This window comes from Protopterus annectens, chromosome 6.part0 (assembly GCF_019279795.1).
Source record: "Protopterus annectens isolate FY-2018-M chromosome 6.part0, PAN1.0, whole genome shotgun sequence".
NCBI classification, from domain to species: domain Eukaryota; kingdom Metazoa; phylum Chordata; order Ceratodontiformes; family Protopteridae; genus Protopterus; species Protopterus annectens.
In genome coordinates, this window is record NC_056737.1 from 934,393,004 (window position 1) to 934,414,866 (window position 21,863).

Here is a 21,863-nt window from a genome sequence, read left to right on the forward strand (position 1 = left end):
TAATACAAAAATATCTACAGATAAGGGAGTAACAATGGGTGTCATTCTGCTCCACAGTTATGCCAGTCTACTAGGAAAAGAGAGCAATTTTAAAATCAGCATATATTAAGCACATTACAAATTATTGTAATACACACACACACACATATATATATATATATATATATATATATATATATATATATATATATATATATTTATATATATGTAGACAGAGATAGAGAAAGAGATAAAACAGATAAAATATTTTTTAAAGTGGTTTGGGTTTTACAAACAAGGTATTTTACTGGATGAAATGTAATGAAATGTGAATTATTTAATATATAAAAAGTAAACTGGGATAGTATCTTCAGTCTGATGAAGTCCTGAATTAACAGAATGAAACAAATTCTCAGCAAAGTCTTTTTAATGTGCACGTCTGCATTTTTTGCCTTATAATTTTATGAAAGTGTAATATGTTGACAGTGTCTCAAAAGGAGGTGTGTATGTATGTTATGTATGTGTGCGTGTATACACACGCACATGCGCGCGCGCGCGCGCGCACACACACACACACACACACATATACACATATCTATATACACACACACACACACATATCTATATATATATATATATATATATATATATATATATATATATATATATACATATATATACATATATATATATATATATATATATATATATATATATATATATATATATATATATACACATACACACACACACACACACACACACACATACATGTATATAAATATATCTGCACACACCTAATATTTTATTGAGTGCGTGGGTTGTTAAATGTTGTTTGTCTAATGCATTTCTGGTTAAGTGCAAGAAGAAAAAACTTGCAACACTGAATGTTATTTTCTGTGTGATGACATTTAGTAGGGAATGTGAAACTGGTAATTGGGAATCGGTTGTAATAATAAAACATTTGGACATAGCTGTTTTTGCATTGGGGCTGAATGTGTACATGCTTTCTTATTGAAAAGACTACTGAGATTAGGAGGTCTTTTCCCCTAAACTCCTCTGCAATGGTACTGTGGTGCCTCTGCAGTAGACTGCATGAGCCTCACTGGGGTAAATTTTTATTTGACTATGAGCCAAGAGACAGATAGATTGCATGAGAGAAGACTTGTGACAGTCAGGCATAATTATCAAAAAAGTAGGCGATCAGCTGTGATTCTACAGAGTCGGTAACAGCTGACACAACACCTCAACCCACATATAAAATGGGAAAAAAAGTACTGATGAGGGTGATGATGTTGATGATGATGACTGTGATGATGATAATGATGACTATGTGGAGATCACACATCTTGCTGTCATAGAAGTGACTGGCTCTATATGGCTACTTAGGACCAATTTCTACTTTATTGTTTGCTACTGCTTCACCTCCAGATGTACACAGATTTCTTGCTTCATACCAGCTCCCCACATTACCCACTTTTCTAGGTCTGAAACTCCTCTTCCATGACTTTTACTTTGACAATACCACAATATAGGCCTCTAAAAATGATGACATGCAACCATCTTCCAAGGTTGCGTATAGTGTCGGGAGCTGACAAAGATGAAATTTATGGCACCCTATTAAAATGTTGGCACTCATAAGACTTGAGTGTTGACATGCCAGAAAAAAAATGCTGGAGAAGAGCAAATATACAATACTGTACTTCTTTAAACTTCTTTTTTGTAGGAGGGGCAAACCCCCATGCTCCCCCAGAAGTTGAGGGTAAACCCCCACATACACCCCAGACTTATATATACCAACTCTGAGACTGCCATACATCAGAGAAAGGGGAATATTCCAAGAAATGACCATCTTGGACTTAGTATTAAGACCACCTTTTCAGCTATTCATTCCCAGCACTGCAGAACTCACTTAAGTAGGTCCTGACATTTCAATGACTCATTGGCTGATAATAAAACTCAACTATTTTTTAATCATTTTAACCGCATAACAGACATTACAAAATATTCCTTGGTATGGTGTCTATCATTAAATACTGCTGTATTTTAATTTTGTAATTATAGTGTACCAACCTGCTTTCTGTTTAATGCAAGCCCAGCCCTCGTAACTGTCCAGTTGCTCCTTGAGTCTGGAACACAGTTGTATATTACCAACGTAGTCTAAGAGAACATCAATTATAGGTCCAGCCCAGCGATTAATTTCAGGTGAAGATACCATTTCACAGAACTAAAAAGGTACAGGAAAAATAAAACGTGAAAAAAAAACCCCACAAGAATATATTTCACTTTTTTTAAGTTGAAGTCTGGTGCATGATTAACAAGAAGCATTGCATTACTGATCTGATTTGTCAGACAGCTGATAATGAACTGTTTATCTGGTTTGGCCACAGCGTTACCTAGCTTTGATTTATTTCTTTCTCACTATCACAAAGTGAATATCAGTTCTGGAAAAAAATACTGACTTACTCATTTACTGTTACAGTGTGGCAAATAATATTCTCAGGGATCAATTAAACTACCTGATCTGTTTGCTTTGTTGATTTGCTGTCACAGTAGCATTTTAACTTGAATTAGTTGTATCCGTTTCCATATTTCTTCATATTATCGTGGAGTTCTAGTCATAGATTTATAGACAAGTACAGCACACCTCTGCATGAAGCACCAAAAAGTTAATTATAAATGTAGCATGCAGAGACTAGCACCTGCATGCCAAACAAAGATCCACATAATAAAAAAAAAACACTTATTGAATACAAAAAAACAGATTTAGTAGAGTTTAGCACGTTCATTCTTGCCAATACCAGAACTTCTTCAAAACTAACAAATACATTTAAAAACAGATTAAATAACTCCATAAACAGCTACAGGATACCACAAATAGCAAACCACAATCAAAATCACAATCATGAGACAATTCTCTTGTCACATGCTTGCAGGCAAGGATTTTACATAGCATTTAATATTAATTATATTATTCAATCCAGATTTTTTTGTCTGTGTTCAGTAACAACTAGGGCCACCCATTTTCTTAACAATATGACAATGTTCATATATTTATGCATGTTCATATATTTATGCTGCAGGGACTTCCTTTTGGTTTTACCCACACTAAAACTCTCCCAGCTTTTACAAGTAACAATATATGCAACACTGCAAGTGTAATAATATTTAGCCAGTATACATCTGTTCATATGGGGAAAATCAGCCATAGGTCCAAAGTTAACCTGCCAGCACCATTTACACATGCCACAGGGATATGTGCCGGCAATCCTGTTTGAAAGTGCCTCTTTTCTGATTTCTTGATTTTCAAAAAGACATTTAAGATATATTGTGTTCTTCAAAGTATCCATATTAGAAGAACAAGTGAATCCTACTTTTCTGACACACCATGAAGGACCCGTTTTTAACAATTCCCAGAAGTAGCCATAGAGAATAAAGAGGCCCATGCAAGGAGGAAAATGGTAGCCCACTGAGCACAAATCCACATTTGTAAATCATGTGCACAAAATACTGAAGCACTTCAGCATTAAGCCTGTGCACACACATTATGTATGAGCAAAGAAGTTGCATGCCTTGTGCTAAATGGCATTAGCTCTGCCTGCTGCAATATGTATAAATAGTGCATTGCAAATAGGAACTGATTCTCAAGCATTGGTGCAATCTGGCTTCATTCACATAATCACCTCACTAACTGCCTCCTTTTAGAGCAATACAAAGTGCTACCACACTCTTGCACATCATTGCTTACAACTAAACAACTGAGATTGAGGAATGCTAGTAAATGCTTCATGAATGAGTAACAGTACAGAGTTAAAAAAGGAATCCCATCTGGTAAAGGACCTTATCTATAAATACAAACCCTTTAGTGACTGTCAGTGAGAGTAAGACACATCATTTGTTGTATGTGGACCTGGGTCCCTGTCACTCTTGCATGGCAAGTTATGTGTGCCTGTGTTAAAAAGGATCAAGCCATGTACACAAGGTACTGCAATGATTACATGCTACATGGGTGGGGGTCCAAGTGCTGCAAGTTGCAGGGATAGGTACAGTACCATGAGGCTGTGCATAGCAGTAACTGCAATTTTTACTTAGGTCTATACACAGAAGGGAGGCCATGGTTGTAAATGTGTATTTCATAGCATGGCGTGTACACCCACTGAATAACATGTTTTGTTCTTAAAACATAAACTCCGGACTCTGCACGACTTATAATAAAACAAAGAATTTATTAGTGGTAAGCGCTTTCGCGTACTCCTGTACGCTTCATCAGACCATAAAAGAATGCAATAAAACAACCTGTTATATACTCAAGGTTTTCCTCTAATTAATTAATTAAGGTAACAATTAGTATGAATTAATTATTTAAGTAAGACTAATTAGATTTTTAAAAAACTATAGTTAGAAAATTCATACTAATTGTTACCTTAATTAATTAATTAGAGGAAAACCTTGAGTATATAACAGGTTGTTTTATTGCATTCTTTTATGGTCTGATGAAGCGTACAGGAGTACGCGAAAGCGCTTACCACTAATAAATTCTTTGTTTTATTATAAGTCGTGCAGAGTCTGGAGTTTATGTTTTATCACAGTTTTGTTTCTTGTTAACTACGGCCTTTTAGTTGTGGTGGATTTTATTTTTATATATGTTTTGTTCTTAGGTATACAGGCACTGACATAGAATTGTCTAATTTTATTGTAATATCATTCTTATCATGCTTTGTATACCTTATGCTATACACAAATCTGTATTGTTTGATTTTACTGTTAAATTCATTCACCCCAGGTGTGCTTGAAATTGGTCAACTGTGATCCGTTTTCCACTCTAGTAAACAAACCTAATAAATAAATTTAAAAAATGAGGCAAGAGACAGTTATGGCATTGTCATCATCCATGCTTCATGAGAGATTTTCCCTTATTCTGAGCCTAACCTCTCTATCTGGCAACTAATTTATGCAGTTACAGTTGAAAGGGCCTGCTCTGCCTTCCCCTGTGTGAGTGCATGGTTAGCGCTGTCAATGGCACAACAGTTAGCACAATTGTATTTACCGAAGAATGCGGTGTATTCTATTCCCACACCGGGTAGACTGATAGCTGACACTGCAGTGTAGCATAAGTGGGGGTACTGCACTCCTGAGTGTGGCACCTTTCAGATGAATCATTAAACTGAGGCCCCATCTGCTTGGGTTGGTGGTAGTTCAGGTGGATGTAAAAGATCCCATGGCACCTTTCAAAAAGTGTAGGGATTTTTTATTTATACAAAGAAAATAGTATTTACAAATAATTTATATATTTATACAATTGACAAAATGTGCATAAAATGTACAGATTTACAAAATACAATTTTCCATATCCTTTTATTTATTACACGTTCATACATACATATTTTTATATCCAGTTTCTACCCTTAGACTCCCCCTCCTTTTTCCATAGCCACCATCTAATTTTATTCAATATTAGTGTCAAAATCCATTCTCCATCAAACATAATTTAATTCATCCTTCCATTCCACACAATCCATACAACATAACACATTTTATCAATTCGTTTAACATATTTTACTTTTATTTTTATAATACCCATATTTAATCATGTCCATATTTAACTTATCCACTTTTTCAATACCTTCAAAAATTCTCTTTACACAGCTTTTCCCATAATTTTATTACTCTTTTACATTTTAAAAACACATGTTCGGTTGTTTCCTCTTCACCAAAATATAAACATATTCTTTCACTTTTCTTTTTATATGGCACATTCCCTTTTACTGGTAATTTATCTATTACCATTCTCCACAAAAAATCTTGGCATTCTACTTTTTTATTACACCATTTATTTCTTATTTTTATAGCTTTAATTTTTCCTTCTACTAACTTTTCCCATCCTTTTCAATTTTGTCAGTGTTTATTTTCCAAATTAATATTTTTGTTAGTAACATTTCACTTCTTCATATTTGCATTCTTTTTCTCCTTTACTTCCCACAATCTTTCATGCTTAGATTTAAATATTCTTACAACCAAGCTTTCTTCTTTTTCATTTATCCACTTTAACGCTTATATAAATTTAGAGAAGCAACATATACCACTGGGTTAAGTAACCCTAAACCTCCTTCATCTTTATATGCATAGAACATTGCTCTTTTTACTGGATTTAGTCCTGAATCCCATAAGAATGAAAACATTTTTTGCAACAATTCTTTTGTCCAGTATCATTGGTAGCATAAATACACTTGCTAAGTATGCAATTTTTCACCTTAAAAATTAATTTATCAAATAAACCCTTTTAATGAAAATCTGTGTGTTTTCCAAAACAAGCAAATTCAGTTTAACTTTTCTCTTTTCCCACTGCATCCTGCTTACAATCTCGCTACCAAATTTTATATATTCATCCTATCTTAACCATATCTCCTAGCCTTTTACTTTTCTCTTTGTTTAAAGTCATCCCTATTGCTTCTAAATCATTAATTTAAATAACATATTACTTCTTTAATCCTTATTTTGTTTTTTTTTTGCCATTATTATAATATCATTCCCCTAAATTAACAAGACTGGGATTCGTAAGCCTTCAAGCATTACACACCCTTCTTTCTTCATTTTATAATTTATTTCACATGGTATTACACTCATGTTAAACAAAGAGTAAACAACTCACTGGACACCCCTGTCTCACACCCTTCTTCATCTGTACCTCCTTACTAAGCCAACCGTTTACCAAAATTTTACTTTATTATTTCTATAAGCAGAGATGTATACTTTCCTAATTTTTCTACTTATATTGTATTTTTTCATTATCCCCCATAAAATTCCATGTCTTACTGTAGCAAATGTTTTATAGCTGCGGTGGTGGTGCTGCGGTAGCATTGTCTCCTCACAGTAAGACTGTTCGATTCTCAGCTAGAGCGTCTTCTGTGTGGAGACTGCCAATCATTAGCGGACCGGAGTTCCGCTGTGGCGACCCCTAACCGGGAAAAGCCGAAAGACACAACAACAACAACTGTAGCAAATATCTTAATATCATTTGTCATAAATTTAGTTTCTTCTTCTCTACTTATAATATCAGCCACAATCTCTCTTACTATTATTAATAATTCTTGACATCCCTTTGCTTTTATATTGTACATACTGTGTTCCATAACACGTTTCATCTTTGTTTCAATGTTTTTTCTGTAATAGTTTCATAAACATCTTATAATCATTATTGCTCAGTACCGTTTTGCATCATATTTTTTTTCTTTCTTCAAGATAAATGAAAGTACTCCACTGTATAATTTTTTATACATAAAACCTTTATTTAGACATTCATTCAAAATCTTTACAAATATATTCTTTTTTTCCATTCCATTAAGTTTTAGTACACTTCCTATCATATTCCATCTGGCCCTGCAGTCAAATATATAGTCACTTGTCCTAATACTTTATCTAATTCATATAAAAAAAATCTCATTTTCAAATTCTTTATTTTCTTGCTGCAAAAATTTTTACTTCTCTTATTAATTTTAATTTCTTTTCTACTTTAAACATCTCCTGTACATATTCTACAACAATATTCATAATTTGCTCCTAAGTTCTTTCTATTTCTCCTTTTGTATTTTTCATTTTCCTCATTATACCACTATCTTCTTTTACTATTTTACTTAAGTATGCAAAATCTTCTTCTCTTTTTCTTGTAAAAAATATGTTTGTTTGAATAACAGCTCTTTGTCTCTTGATTATTCTTATATAATTATTTCCCTTTATCAAAATACTCTCTATCATTATTTTTAAATATTACAATGCCTCTTTATACACTCTTTTACAATTTTCTTTATCCACTTTTCTTACATCATATAACCACTTTAAATAACTTTTTATATTTAATAATAAAATTCATCCACCATTCAGACCAATCTTTATAAAATGTTCTTATTGTAATATGATCTCATTATTGGATTATTATTTTTTATCCCAGATTTTATTATTTAACCTTTGAGTTCCTGTGCCTATTTTTATATATTCCTTATTTTCATCTCTATCCATATTACTAGATGATACAAAAAACTGTTTCACTTGATTCTTCTTCCCTCAAGATTAGTCCTTCTGATATTATAAAATAGTCTATTTCAGTTATATGGGTACCCCTTCTATAAGTCCACGAATTTCTATCCTAGAGTATTAATTTACCACATTTCATAACTTCCAATAGTTTTCTTACATAATTGACTTTCTTTGTATGTTTACCTCTTAAGTCACAATTAAAATCACCTGTCAGTATAATATGCATATTTAGCACTATATAATCTAGAATTTGATGAAATAAACTTTCTCTTTCTTTGCAAGTAAGATAAGTATATAATGACATAGTTCTAGATACATGTTCTTTCCATTTTAAGTCCATAATAGTTAATCTTCCCATTCTTTATAGCTCATATTTTTACTGTATTTCTACAAAAAAATCGCATTCTACATCCATCACTTCCCAAATTCTAGATTATCTTTCCTCCCCATAATCTGTTTGCAATCTCACCTCATTGACAACAATCTTGTATCTTCTAGTACAATTACATCTACCTCACATTTACTACACCATTCCAAAATCCCTATCCTTCTCATTATATTTTAATACTATTCACATTTACAGAAAGTATCCTAAAGTAATTTTTCCCTTTTCCTCAACTTTCTACAGATTGTAATTTTATTTTTCACCCATTTTCTTTTCTTCTTTTATGCCTTTCCTTTAAATTTTCTTTTCCTATCTTTTATGCTTTTACCAATCAAATTCTTCTTTTTATCCTTGTACTAGCTCCCAATTTATATCTTCCTCATCACTTATTTTATCATTGCTCAAACACCTTAACCAATCCTGGTCCTGTACATGCTCATCACAAGGTTAAAACGTTGCCTTCATTGCACGATACTCTCCAAATTCTCTCCTTAAACATAATATTCTCAAACTCTGACTGAAATGACAAAATTTTTATACATAACTGCTGCCTGTACAATCCACTAAGATGCACGTGTGCTTTCTCTTTAGTGACTTCCACCTCTGTAAAATCTTAGAATGTATAAATGTAAACAAAAATGTAACTACAATGTGTTTGACTGGAACTTAACATAATGCAATGTAAGCAAATGAAGCTTTTCTTCCCAGACGTCTGCTGAAAATGGGTATTAGCTAGTCGGAATTTCTTGGTAAACAAAGACAAATAAATAAATGAATAAATAAATAAAATTGTCTTTATCTAACAATTCTTCTATTTCTATGACTTCTAATGTGTTTCCCCTTATTTTTTCTTCTTTTTTCCTTCACTTTCTTTATTTTCAGTCTTACAATCCATCCATAAATATCCAATTTTGCTACATCTATAAGATTTCAGTACACATTTTTCTTTTCATCACAGTTATTTATCAAATGTCCTTTTCTACAAAAGAAACATGTTTTAGGTTGTCCCCGATATTTTACAACACCATTATTTCCTTCAACATTTATCATATTTGGAATATGTATATTTTTATCCTTTTCAATTTTTAACACAATATTATATTCCCATCCACCAGTCCATAAACCCCTTTTATCATAAACGTTTGCAATATCCAATACTTCTTTGCATAAACATGTCAAATATGGGTGGCCTCGGTGGTACAGCGGTTAGCGCTGCCACCTCACAGCAAGAGGTTCTCCGGTTCGATCCTCGGCTGGGGTGCCTTCTGTGCGGAGTCTGCATGTCCTCCCTGTGGTCATGTGGGTTTCCTCCAGGTGCTCCAGTTTACTCCCACATCCCAAAGACATGCTGTAGGTGGATGTACACTCTAAATTGGCCCTAGGCATAAGTGCGTGCATGTGTGTGTGCCTTCCGTGGAAGGTTGGGATTCGAGCTGGCAACTCGACACCGTAAAACTTCACTGCCAGTCATAAGCAGACAGGTGATCCACTGTGGTGACCCCTAACTGGGAAAAGCCGAAAAAAAGAAGAAGAAGATAAACATGTCAAATATCCTTGTTTTTCTTTCTACTTCCATTCAAAACTGTACAATAATCTTCTCTTTTGTTTCCTTGTTAAATGCTTTTATTACATATAAATTCCAGGGATTACAGTCCTTTTCTCATATTCTTGAAGAAAAATTTCCATTGCATAAACAGTCTCAAATATGTCACAAAATGTCTCTTTGTTTATAGGAATAAAAGTTCTTATCTCCTGGGATTTCACACTCACCTTTCTTCAACTTTTTTGCATATGAAATCCTTTCTAATTCACTATCATCTTTCCGGATCAATTCTGCTTCTTCTTTTCATATTTCATCCATAATACCTCCTTGTGAAACATCTCCTTAATTTTCTGACTTGCTCTGCATCAACATATCTCATTTTAGACCCATTTCCATACTGTTCCTCTATCTAAAATAATGGAAAAATGCATCCACAAACAACTGGTTGAATATCTAACCAGCAACAACCTACTATCCCCTTTACAACATGGTTTTCGACCATCCCATAGTACCATTACTACCTTAGTCTCCTTCACAAATTTCATCTATAACGCCCTAGATAGTAACCTACTTACATCAGTCCTGTTACTGGATCTCTCAAAAGCATTCAACACAGTCTCCCATATTAAACTTATTCAGCGACTGCAATCACTAGGATGCTCTGATGCCACCCTCACCTGGTTCACTAGTTACTTGGAAAACAGACAGCAATCCATAAAATAGCAGAATAACATCTCTAGCTTTCTTCCAAATAACATAGGCCCTTCAAAGATTGTATTAGGGAACATATTTATTACATCAGTAAGCTAAACTGTGTCAATGCCTTAGCCAAGCATGTTAACAGTACTGATTCTACGCATCATTTTAAGTTTTTAGTCATAGGAAGAGTTTATGAAAATGTTAGAATAGGTGATATACGGCTAAGAACAGAAGAGTTAGAGTCTACATGGATAGTTAGGATGAGAGCTGATGCAGGGATGAGAGCTGATGCAGGGAGTGGATTATGAGTGTGTACCACTTAGACCTAAATTGAAGTCCAGACCCCTTAGAATGTAGTCCTATTTAAGTGAGTTTATGAGATGATAGTGTTTATTATTTTTATGGATGTTTTTTATATATATGTTTTATGCATTAATGTATTTCATTTTTTAATGAGTTTTTTCTTTAAATTTATTAATTGGAGTTGTCATGTGATTTCATTAACTGTTTTAAAAAGGGTGTGTTTCTGAAGTGTACTTTCATTACACCTGATGAAGCAATTTTGTGAAAGTGCTTGAGTTTGTTCTGTGCACTAGTAAAGTTTTTATACTGGAAGCAGCAGCAGCTGTGGTGGTGTCCTCATTGGTTTTTGTTCTTATAGTTTTCTATATTATTTCACTTGCTTTATAAGTAATTGTTTCCTTACAAATTCATAATGATTTTCATGTAACTTGGAGCCTTTTTCCCCGGGCCTCCACTGAAAATGGGTCCCAAGCCCAGTGGACTTTCCTGGTCAACAAATGTCAATAAATAAATAAATAAATAAAATAAATAACATATCATCCTGCAACCCTGCCAGCTGGAGGCCTGTAATAATACAATACTCACTCATCAACTCCTCTCTTTCAGCTTCAGCATACAGTTTTGCAGAAAAATAAGCTCTGACTACTCCATAACTTTGTTGGACCTCTCCACAGCACTGATATTCACCTCCATGCCTTCCGCTATTCTATCCACATCATGCTCTGTCCTCCCACCTACTACTGCACTAGCAGCGGGACGTGCATGCTCTCTTGTTACCTCCATGGTTTTAAGCAGAGGAAGTTCCCCAATGCCCTGGTCAAATTTCCCCTGGTAGCATAAATACCACCCTGCAAACAGGCCACTAGCCTACTGGAACTAACCCGCTCAACAAAGAATAAATAAATACAAATAAAATAAACATATGTATTTGAATGCCATCATATGAACAAAGCTTGGCAGAGACAAGAACAGAACCCATACTACATGCGACATGCATACTCTTCTGTCATCAGTAGATGCAGCACTGCAATGGGTCAGGCCACATATCTCCATCCAGTCTTAGTGAGCCAATCTTAACTACTCACTCCCATACTTTCTTGATTGCTCCTCCAGTGCCTGGGTCGCAAGTCAATTCTGGGTGGTCTGCTACCCTAGCTGTCTTTTTTGTGCTAACTTTGCCTTTTATGAGAACCTAGTTTATGTAATTTAGACAGTCTATAACTTTACTTGTAGAGCTTAGGGGAAGGACACATCCACTACATTTATTAATACTGTGAGTTACCCTAACATTAGTATTTCACACTTCCCAGCATAGTGTCTTTAAAGACATACCATGTGTTTCTTATCAAATTAGCAGTTTTTCAGGTAGGGCAAAAACAGAAAAAAATTCTCTCTCTGGCCATAGTACAACGTTCCTTTTCCTGACTCTGTGACTATCAGCTTGAAAAAGGAAGGTGGAAGTAGGGGTTGTGAAAAATAAATAAATAAGATACACACTCAGTATAACCACCATTTACTGTAAGCCACATACTGGGCCTGCTGACATTTGTACCATGCAGCAAGATGTTATATAATATATTCTGGTCACTTTCATCTTTAATTATTGCCTACTACATTGTCTGACATGAAAAATAATTTTTCCTCTTACAAATCGATATGAAATTGAGCATCTTCACAGTGTCCCTGTGTCTGTCACAATGCCTAATCTGCAAGGAAGTTATAAACGCATTAAAATGTTAGTCATAGGGAGATGGCTGTTGCTGAAAAATTTCCATATGCTTTAAATTCTATGGGCATCATATGTGCTAGCAATCTTTTTTTTCTCCATTTTTTTCACCTAATATAACTTTTGTCATGGTACTTCCCCCACCTGAAGGCTGCTGCTGAGCTCAGATGATGAACTAATCCTTTTAAAAAAATGAAATTTTCCTGCCTGACTTCTGTGTCTCCTCCCTTTTTGTATATCACCTTTTATGTCGCTATCAAGATTTGCCGCACGGTAATGAATGAACAGTAAGAGAAATCAGCCTATTCGATTGATGGATCCACTATGCATGCTCACTGTCTACAACCCTCAATCACACCAGACCAATAAATAAGAGCTCATAAATTACAAATGCATGTACTAGGCTTACCAGCACTTGTGATAAAAAGTATCTATTACTTGTAAGCAGCAAGCCTCCTGTACCTTTAGAAGTGGGGTGCAAGCCTCTACCATAAACTTCAAAGTTTGCTAGTCTGACTCAGAGGTCACAATGCATTGGATTTACATCTATCATTGACAGGCAGTATAATATTCTTCTAACTGTTCTTCTGAGATGCACTGACCACAGACTATCCCAACCTTGAAAACAAGTGTGCATATAAAACTCACTCTGCAAAGAATGAAAGAACAAGAGTCTAAAGAAAAGCATGCTCACACATATATGAACATCGATCAGGAAATCAAGCAAATGAAAGTAAGCCTGTTAGGGATACATTTTGGGGATCAGGAATGCAGCAGGAATCTAAGGTTAGCCACCACTCACTTCTAAGATTTTTTTCCATGATCGCGCTGAAGTGAGCACATGTCTTATTTAAGCACACCTCACAGTTGTTTAATGACTGCTAAGCAATAACCAGCTCACCTATCTGAAGAAAGCACCTCAGGAAGTAGATGCTGATAACAGCATAAATACTTTCACTGTTCACACCTAAGTCATTACTCCATGGTACAACTAAATCCATGCTATAATTTGTTTTGCAGTAATCCAAGAATAGTCATAATCGAATGTGCACTGAATAAAGCACTAACCTAAGTTCAATACTCAGATATTCAATATATTTATCAATCAGTCCTCTAGTTTCTAGTTTCCACCTAAATGTAACATTTTGGTCAAATGTTGGCTTTTCATCTGAAAAAAAAAGAGTAACAAGGAGGCAAAATTTAACTGTATTGTTTGAGAGAATAATAGTGTTATGAGTAAAACGAAATGTGAAACTGTTCGCGTTACTTTTAGATGGACGTACCTGAACTATCTTTGGTGGCTTGTTTTGTACAGGATCCAAGTCTGAGTCTCTTCTGGGTTTTTCAGCAGGATGTGGACCACTTCCATATGTACACTTAAAACAGGAATCAGCATCACAACCAAGGTCCATCAGAAACTTCAGTATAGGGAGGCATTTCATGGAAAACATGACAGTGGCAGGAAATGATGTAGGATGAGTAGAAATATAAGGGTCAATATTCGCATTGTGATCTAGAAGCATCTTCATGGTAGTCAGGCAGCCCTGACGAATTGAAATTAAGAGTGGGTTGATGATATCTACATTGGGGTTGGCTCCTGCCTCTAGAAGAAGTTCTGTGGCATATATATTGTTATTGTACACAGAAAAATATAAAGGAGTGCTGCGCCTGTCTTCATACAACCTGGCTCTGTCATAAGATAAGGTAAAGTTTACATCATAACCAGCATCAATAAGTTCTTCCAGTACATCATCACGGTTACGTTCAGCTGCTAAATGTAATGGGCTGATTCCACTGCGCTTGATTCGTGATCGACTAGTCACTGGGATAAGCATAACCACAATGCTGTTTGATAAGGAAAAAGGTTAAAAAGAAAGTTTTGTTATACAACATGCTACTGTATTATCAGAAATGCTTTTTAGTGTACCATAGATGCCAGATATTTAAACAGTCATTTTTGTTTCTTTTAGTGCTTACAATGTTGCTAAAAGATAAGAAATATTTGGAAATTACGAATTATAATTTAGAAAGCAACTTAAATTATACCTATTTAAAGAAACTGAATGTTATGACTTAACCATATTGATTCAGCAACTTCTTTCCTAAATAAAGCCCTTCCTTCTTCCAGCCCAAATACAATTCTTGACTTGGCCTCCACTTTTCACTCTATTATTCATTACTCTCTTTTTCACTATGTGACATCCCTCCTCTGGGCCAGTGATCAAGGAGCCTCAGTCCTAATCACAGACAACAGTGGGGAATGTTCACTGTGAGAAAAATAGGCACACACAGTATTTTCAGATGCAGTCCTCTGCACCAAGTACAATTTCCTTTAAGAGCACACAAGGAATGCACACTCCAGTCCTGGGGCTGGGCTTCTTCTCCAGACCCCAAATAAGACTCCCCATTGACTACTACAGAACGAGACCTTAGCTCGGTGTTCCAAACCAAGTCCTCCACCACTCTCTCTGTGAAATCAGTGCTCACAGTATCCCTGTTCAAAGTAGTTGTCAAACACACTCTCTTTGGGACTTGATTTTCACACACACACACATACACACACACACACACACACACACACACACACACACACACACACACACACACACACACACAAAACCCTGGGGAAGATGGGCACAGCTTACCCACTCTACCACCTCCACCCAGAGTATGAGGTAGATTCACTGCCACCAGAACACCCAAAACTAGCTACTTTAAGGCTCTTACCAGGGTATCCAATTACACTTATTAAAATTAATACTTATATAAATGGTAGCGTTTGACCAAACAGAAAGACTTTCAGGAATGTGAAGCCACAGTGCTACTAAATATATGCAAGCTCTCTCAAAGGGTAAATATTTTCTAAAAGACCAGCCACACTGAAAGATATAGATATATTTAATAATAAATAATAAAATAGAAAACATGAAAATACTAAATATCTATTTACAATAAAAACAGAGTTTCAGTTCACAGGAAATATAAAAAACAATACTGATGGAAATGCTCAGACAGATACAGAAAAAACAATATGCTAATCTCAATATATTTCTTTAACTAACCAAAGGATTACTGGTCCCTAGTTACTTACTAAAGCAAGGCAGGATGAAAATGGATGAGTGTTATGTCGGTTCCAACAACAGAGTGAACTTATCACATCTCCCACTAGTATTCAAATACAATTTCAGTGCTGGCTACAGAATGATATCACACTGGTCACTTGACTCTGTGATTCCCACAGTACCCCCTTACTAGCAGCTGAGCCAGGATCTGGCACTGATGTGTCACAATACACACATAGAACTTTAGCTAAAATTTATTATACCGTTTGGAAACTGTAAAGCAATTCCAACACTTCCACCTTTGCTGCAGAGACTAGCAAGCCATTCTCTGGCACCCCAGGGTAGCAATTAATTCACCACTAAGGACAAAAAGTAGGATCACAGCACAAGCTTTTCACAGACATTACATCTCTGGCTGTATTCAGACCTGCGAGGTAAAATCTTTATGAGTTAAACCAAGCCATTTAATTTCAGTCTAGTTTTCTTAAGGTCAGCTGGGCTGAGCTTAACCCCTTCCCTTCCTGCATCCTCTGTTAAAATATATACATTTCATCAGTTACAACAATACAGTCTAAATTGCATGTATATTTCTTTTCTGTCCAGCAGGACCCACCTCTGATACATTTCAACACAAGCAGCTTTACTAATACATTTTTAACACAAGCATTTGTACAAATCAGTTTGATATTCAAACAACATATAATTCTTTACAAAACTCCAGCTAGCTATGCTGGCATATGCTCCATATGAACTACCCTACTCCCCCTAGCACAGCTGGCACTACTTCACATCATCATACACTACACCCTCAAACATTACATACTATGCACTCATGTGCCATTCCTTATCCACTACTCTTTTTATTGTATTGTAATACATTTGAGAGTATTATAGGTTTGTAGATGACATACTGCTAATTTGGGATGGAAGCTCAACTGAATTAAAAACATTTATTAATGATTTGGAAAAAACAACAGATTTTTTAAGGTTTTCAATTGAATATTCACAGTCCAGCATAAATTTTCTAGATTTGAACATCAAAAAAGATAGTAATGGGAATTTGACTACATCTCTTTATAGGAAAGAATGTTGGAAAAATACTTTATTACAATATGAGAGTATGCATCCCAGGTTCATTTTCAATAACATTGTAAAAGGACAATATACTAGGATATTTAGGATATGCCAGAATGAAAGTGAATGTAACAATGAGTTTAATAATTTAGAACAATTATTTATAGAGCAAGGATATAATCCAAAAATGGTGGCTAAAATAAAAGAGAATTTTACTAATGAACCAAAACCTGAGCAGAAGATGGTTTATAAATATAAATTGGAAGGGCAATATAGACAATCAAAGTCAGAACAGGTTAGATGTATAATTAGTTATACTAGTGATAATAGATATATAACCAATATTATCAGCAAGCATTGGTCAATACTGGTTACCAATGAAGAAATTAAAAGAATAATAGGTGAAAGGCCCACCTTCACCTATAAAAATATGAAAAATTTAAAAAGAATATTATGTAATGAGAATTTAAATGACAGGACCAATAATAGAGAATATGTAGGTACCCATCCTTGTGGAAAATGTAATTCATGCCAATGGTTATCGACTAGAAAGAATTTTATACATCCTGAACTATTGTTTGAGTTTGAATTTAGATGTTCGGCTAATTGTGAGGACAATAATGTAATATATTTAGCTACCTGTGAGAGATGTCCAGTCTTCTATGTGGGCATGACAACAAGAAGACTAAGAGACAGGATACAAGAGCATTTATATGCCATAAAGAAAACAGATCCAAAAAATGCACTATCAAAACACATTATTGAGTACCCGGAACACAAATTTGTATTTAGGGTGATACAAAAAAGACCAATAAATAAGAGAAGGGGTGACAACTTCAATGACCTAGAAAATCTTGAGTTAGATTGGATTTTCAGATTCCGGGCACAACAACATCCGGGCCTGAATAGTTACATCAGTATTAGGTCACATCTAAAGAAGCGAAAATATCACTGATTCTGTGAATATATTGGCATATAGTTTTACATTAATAAATACCTAGGTAATATTTAATATATAACCATCAAGGATAATATTTGGTTCTTGTTCTATCAAATGTTTGCTATATGATTTTATAGTTTATATCTATTATAATTAACACAAGATAATATGTAACCAGTGAGTGATAAATTATAGAACAATAGAATCATTATTCACCTTCCCATATTTATTATTGACTATATTTACTAATATGTATTTGTCATTTTAGATATTTTTATATACTACACAGAATATTAAATGTTATGATATATTATACACACAAAGATTTGATATGGGGATTTTTAAAATACTTTCATTTTTTATAATCTAACAATTTTTATAATCATTATATATACATATATTCTGTTTACATTGTCGATAGATAATTCATATATATGTATGTATTTACTTTGGCATGTACATATTTGATGATATGAACTAGTGATGGTTGACAAATATGTATACACATGATAGATATTATATGTTTTTCCTATATTGTTCCCATCCAACTATGTTATATATATTTTATCTATCCATTTATTTACATTCAATCACAATATATATACTTATTTATATTTTAAAAAGGTTTTAAATATCAAATATACTACTTTAACATAGTAAATAGCTAAACAATAACTTAACAATTCGTTCTTTATTAATGTTGCATATACTCGTGAAATTTTTAGAAATGTTATATATGGTTGCTTTCCCGACTATAGTATATAAGTTATTAAACATAAGATATTTCACTAGATAGGCAGTCTCTAATAGGAGTTGTTGTTTTACTCAAAGCCTAAAGTTTATTTAAAGTTTTGAATAGTTACTTATATAACAGCTGTAATCAAGTTAATGTTTCACAATATGACAAGTTATATATATTGTATTCTGTCTGTTGCTTTAAGCAGATTTTTTGGTAGTTTTTAACAATTTAATTTTGATTGAATTATTGCATCAATTAGTGCGCTTAATGATTGCTAACCTTGTGTATATATAGTAAATGGATTCACAAAAGTTTTATACTCATATGAAGAAGCGTGCAGTTGGAAGCACGCAAAAGCGCTCATTTTGTGAATAAAGTTCGTTTTACTTTTCGTGGTGTTGATCTACAATTTTTTACTTCACTCTTTTTATTGTATTGTAATACATTTGAGAGTTTCATAATTATAAAGAAGAATTTTTTTGTGAATACAACATCAGAGGTACCAGTCTCACACTGATGAAGTTTTTCTTCTCAGTAAAGATTATTATGTATTTACTGCTGATTCTTATTTCCTACTCATCCTACTTGCTGATTATTTTATCACACAGTGTTAATTGTGACATATGTTTGCATCTTGTTTGTAACACTAGGCAAAACCTGAAAATGGTCCACTGAGATCAGGGTTCTACCCGCAGTTAACCAATAAAATAAATAAATAAATAACCAAATGATCTAACAAATGAATAAAATATAAATTGAGATGTCTGTTAAAACATAGACCACATTAAAATGTATTTACTTAACTCAGTTTACAAATTTGATAGGTCAGGTTCTGTGTCGTAACTGTAATAAGTAATAATAAAATCATACTCATAATGTCCTTTTTCTGATGCTACGTGAAGAGGTAAGAATCCATCTTTATTAGCTCTATTAGGATCAGCCCCTTGACTCAGTAAGAACTCCACGGCTTCTGTGTGTCCATTTTTGCAGGCTTCAAACAAAGCTGTGGCACTATCATTGGCTTGTGTGTTGATGTCAGCACCTAGGAAATGAAACAATGCACGGTAATGAGGATATAAATCTGCTTGTTTACAAATAAGATGTTCCTATTAGGGAAACAGGGTTTCTTTTGCAAAGTGCATGGCTAGATAAGCTTTTGGTTAGATAAACTTTTAAGCAATAGCACACAGTTTTGCAAGAATATATCAATATGAAAAATATGAATATGTAAATAAAAAGTTAAGTTGTGGCTACATGACTACAAATAACCACACACACACACACACACACACACACACACACACACAATTCACATCTGTTTCTGTCTATATTTTTATTTTCTAAATCTATACAGCCAATGTTTGGAAGCTCTTTAAAGTATCTTTAGAGTATTCGGTAACTGTCCAAGAAAAAAGTTGATGATGTTTTGCACATTTTCTAAGACATGCAATACAGGTTCTGAATCATAGATTGCTGTCAAATAACTTGTCCTCATTTTATTCATTTCTGTGTAATATCAAACATTTCCTTTATCTGTCAAAGCGCTACTCAAAATGTCAAAATGAGGCATTTTCTTTAAAAAAAACAGTGAGTAATAGATAATACAGTGAGCAGCTTAATGATAACATCAGTTTAAGTTTTATTTTTCTCAGTATGGTAAGTGGTACAAGAGGGTAGCTCAGACAAGGGTGCCAAATAAAGTGCAAGACTGCAACATGAATTAACAGTGTATGGAAAACTATTCATATTTATAGTTATGTTAACTGCACTACATATCAAGCAAATAGAAGATGATGTCACTCCCCCAATTAATACATAAATAAAATATATTCACAGACAAATGTGTGTACAAACCAATTCCCATGGAAAAAAACAGCTACTTTTAAGATTATAGGACTACAAGTGCACCTGTTGTAAAAGGAGTGAGTTTTTATAACAAGTACAGCATACATATTTTTCTGCCTAAAAAGTAAAAAAAATGTGTATTTGTATTTTTTTAATGTATGTTAGTTCAAGTCAGTCTTATTATTTCTCATATTCCATTAATATGTAAACATTTTTTAGTATCTGCCCATGGTTGACATGAATTAAGGAAGACCTATATGTATATAGTTGGGCAGTTAATACATTTAATTACAATCTGGATTTTGTTGTTATAGTGGCAGTTTTTTAGTATACATAACTTATTTAAAGTGTACACATGGACTTTTAAGTTTTTAATACTTAAAAAGGAAGGTGATTTTTGTATTTTTTGTTTGATTTATGCTGTTTTTGTTTGGTACTTGTTTCATACCTAAATTTGTAACATGTAATTAAATCTTTAAAAATTCCCCCAATGGTTTTCAATTTTGAAAGAAGGGGAGGGGTTAACTATTATTTAAGAGTTAGTCTCGTCCATGATGTTTATTCTGATGAAGTCCGAATCAGTGGGATGAAAGAACTAAATGGATTGCGGATTTAATAAAGTTGTGTTCGTTCTCTTGGCTGCCGAGGTTTTTGTTATATATACTAACTACATTGCTGGACAATGATGTGGCTAAGGGAGACCTCAGCTTGCCATTGCATAGTGGTTGTGCACAAACAGCAGCTGCAAGTATCCTAGTAACGCAAACAAATAAGCAACATAAGATACTCGATGTAAACATGATCACTACCACCTAAAGCCACCAATGATATCAAATACCCAGTCACACAACACATTTCTTATACTGTATCACTTTACTCCATACACTAATAACACTCGTTTAATGCTGAATTTCACCAGTACCACCAACTGGTCAATGCTTAACATCATCACAATTACGAAAATTGTGCTTCAGAATTCAGCATTCGCACTTCCATTATTCTTGGCTGCAGCACATTTATGGATACTCAAGACAATCACTCTCCAGGCCCATGGACCTTGAGGTAAAGATAACATTTCCACTGCAGCAACTTCCATTTTCTAGTCAAATTTTTAGCTGCTTTGCCTAATTCAAATTTTTACTGAATTGCATTTGGTTAAATCTCTCACTAGCCACAAAATTCTGGATGTCTAGGTAAATCAAACAAGCCATTCATTCTTACTGTGTATCTGATAACGATGGTGCATGCTGAATTGTTTGACCACAGTCAGTTACAGTGCAAACCCGACTGATTAGGTAAAGATGGTTTAATATTTCACTGTCTTTTTCTGGTTCCCTCTCTCTCTCTTTCTCTCTCTCTCTCTCTCTCCCTCTCTCTCTCTCTCTCTCTCTCTCTCTCTCTCTCACATAAACTCTCTCTATCTATCTGGCTATCTCTCTATCCTTTTGCTGCCCAGCACTGACAAGCCAGTTTATTCACTTGTAGCTTATAATGAAGCTGTAAGGTCATCTCTGGATTTGCTTGCCCTATTTTTGTT

General features: G+C 34.2%; 1 protein-coding gene across 1 annotated transcript in view; it reads right to left on the reverse strand.

The window, feature by feature from the left end:
- The window catches only part of ASB2 (ankyrin repeat and SOCS box containing 2), a 473,190-nt gene that overhangs the window by 48,679 nt on the left and 402,648 nt on the right, over positions 1-21,863 (reverse strand). The window contains exons 7-9 of the mRNA XM_044074580.1: positions 19,352-19,523; positions 13,950-14,511; positions 2,053-2,206 (exon numbers count right to left, since the gene is read on the reverse strand). Coding sequence (XP_043930515.1) covers positions 2,053-2,206; positions 13,950-14,511; positions 19,352-19,523 — 888 coding nt within the window. The remainder of the gene's footprint in view (positions 1-2,052; positions 2,207-13,949; positions 14,512-19,351; positions 19,524-21,863) is intronic.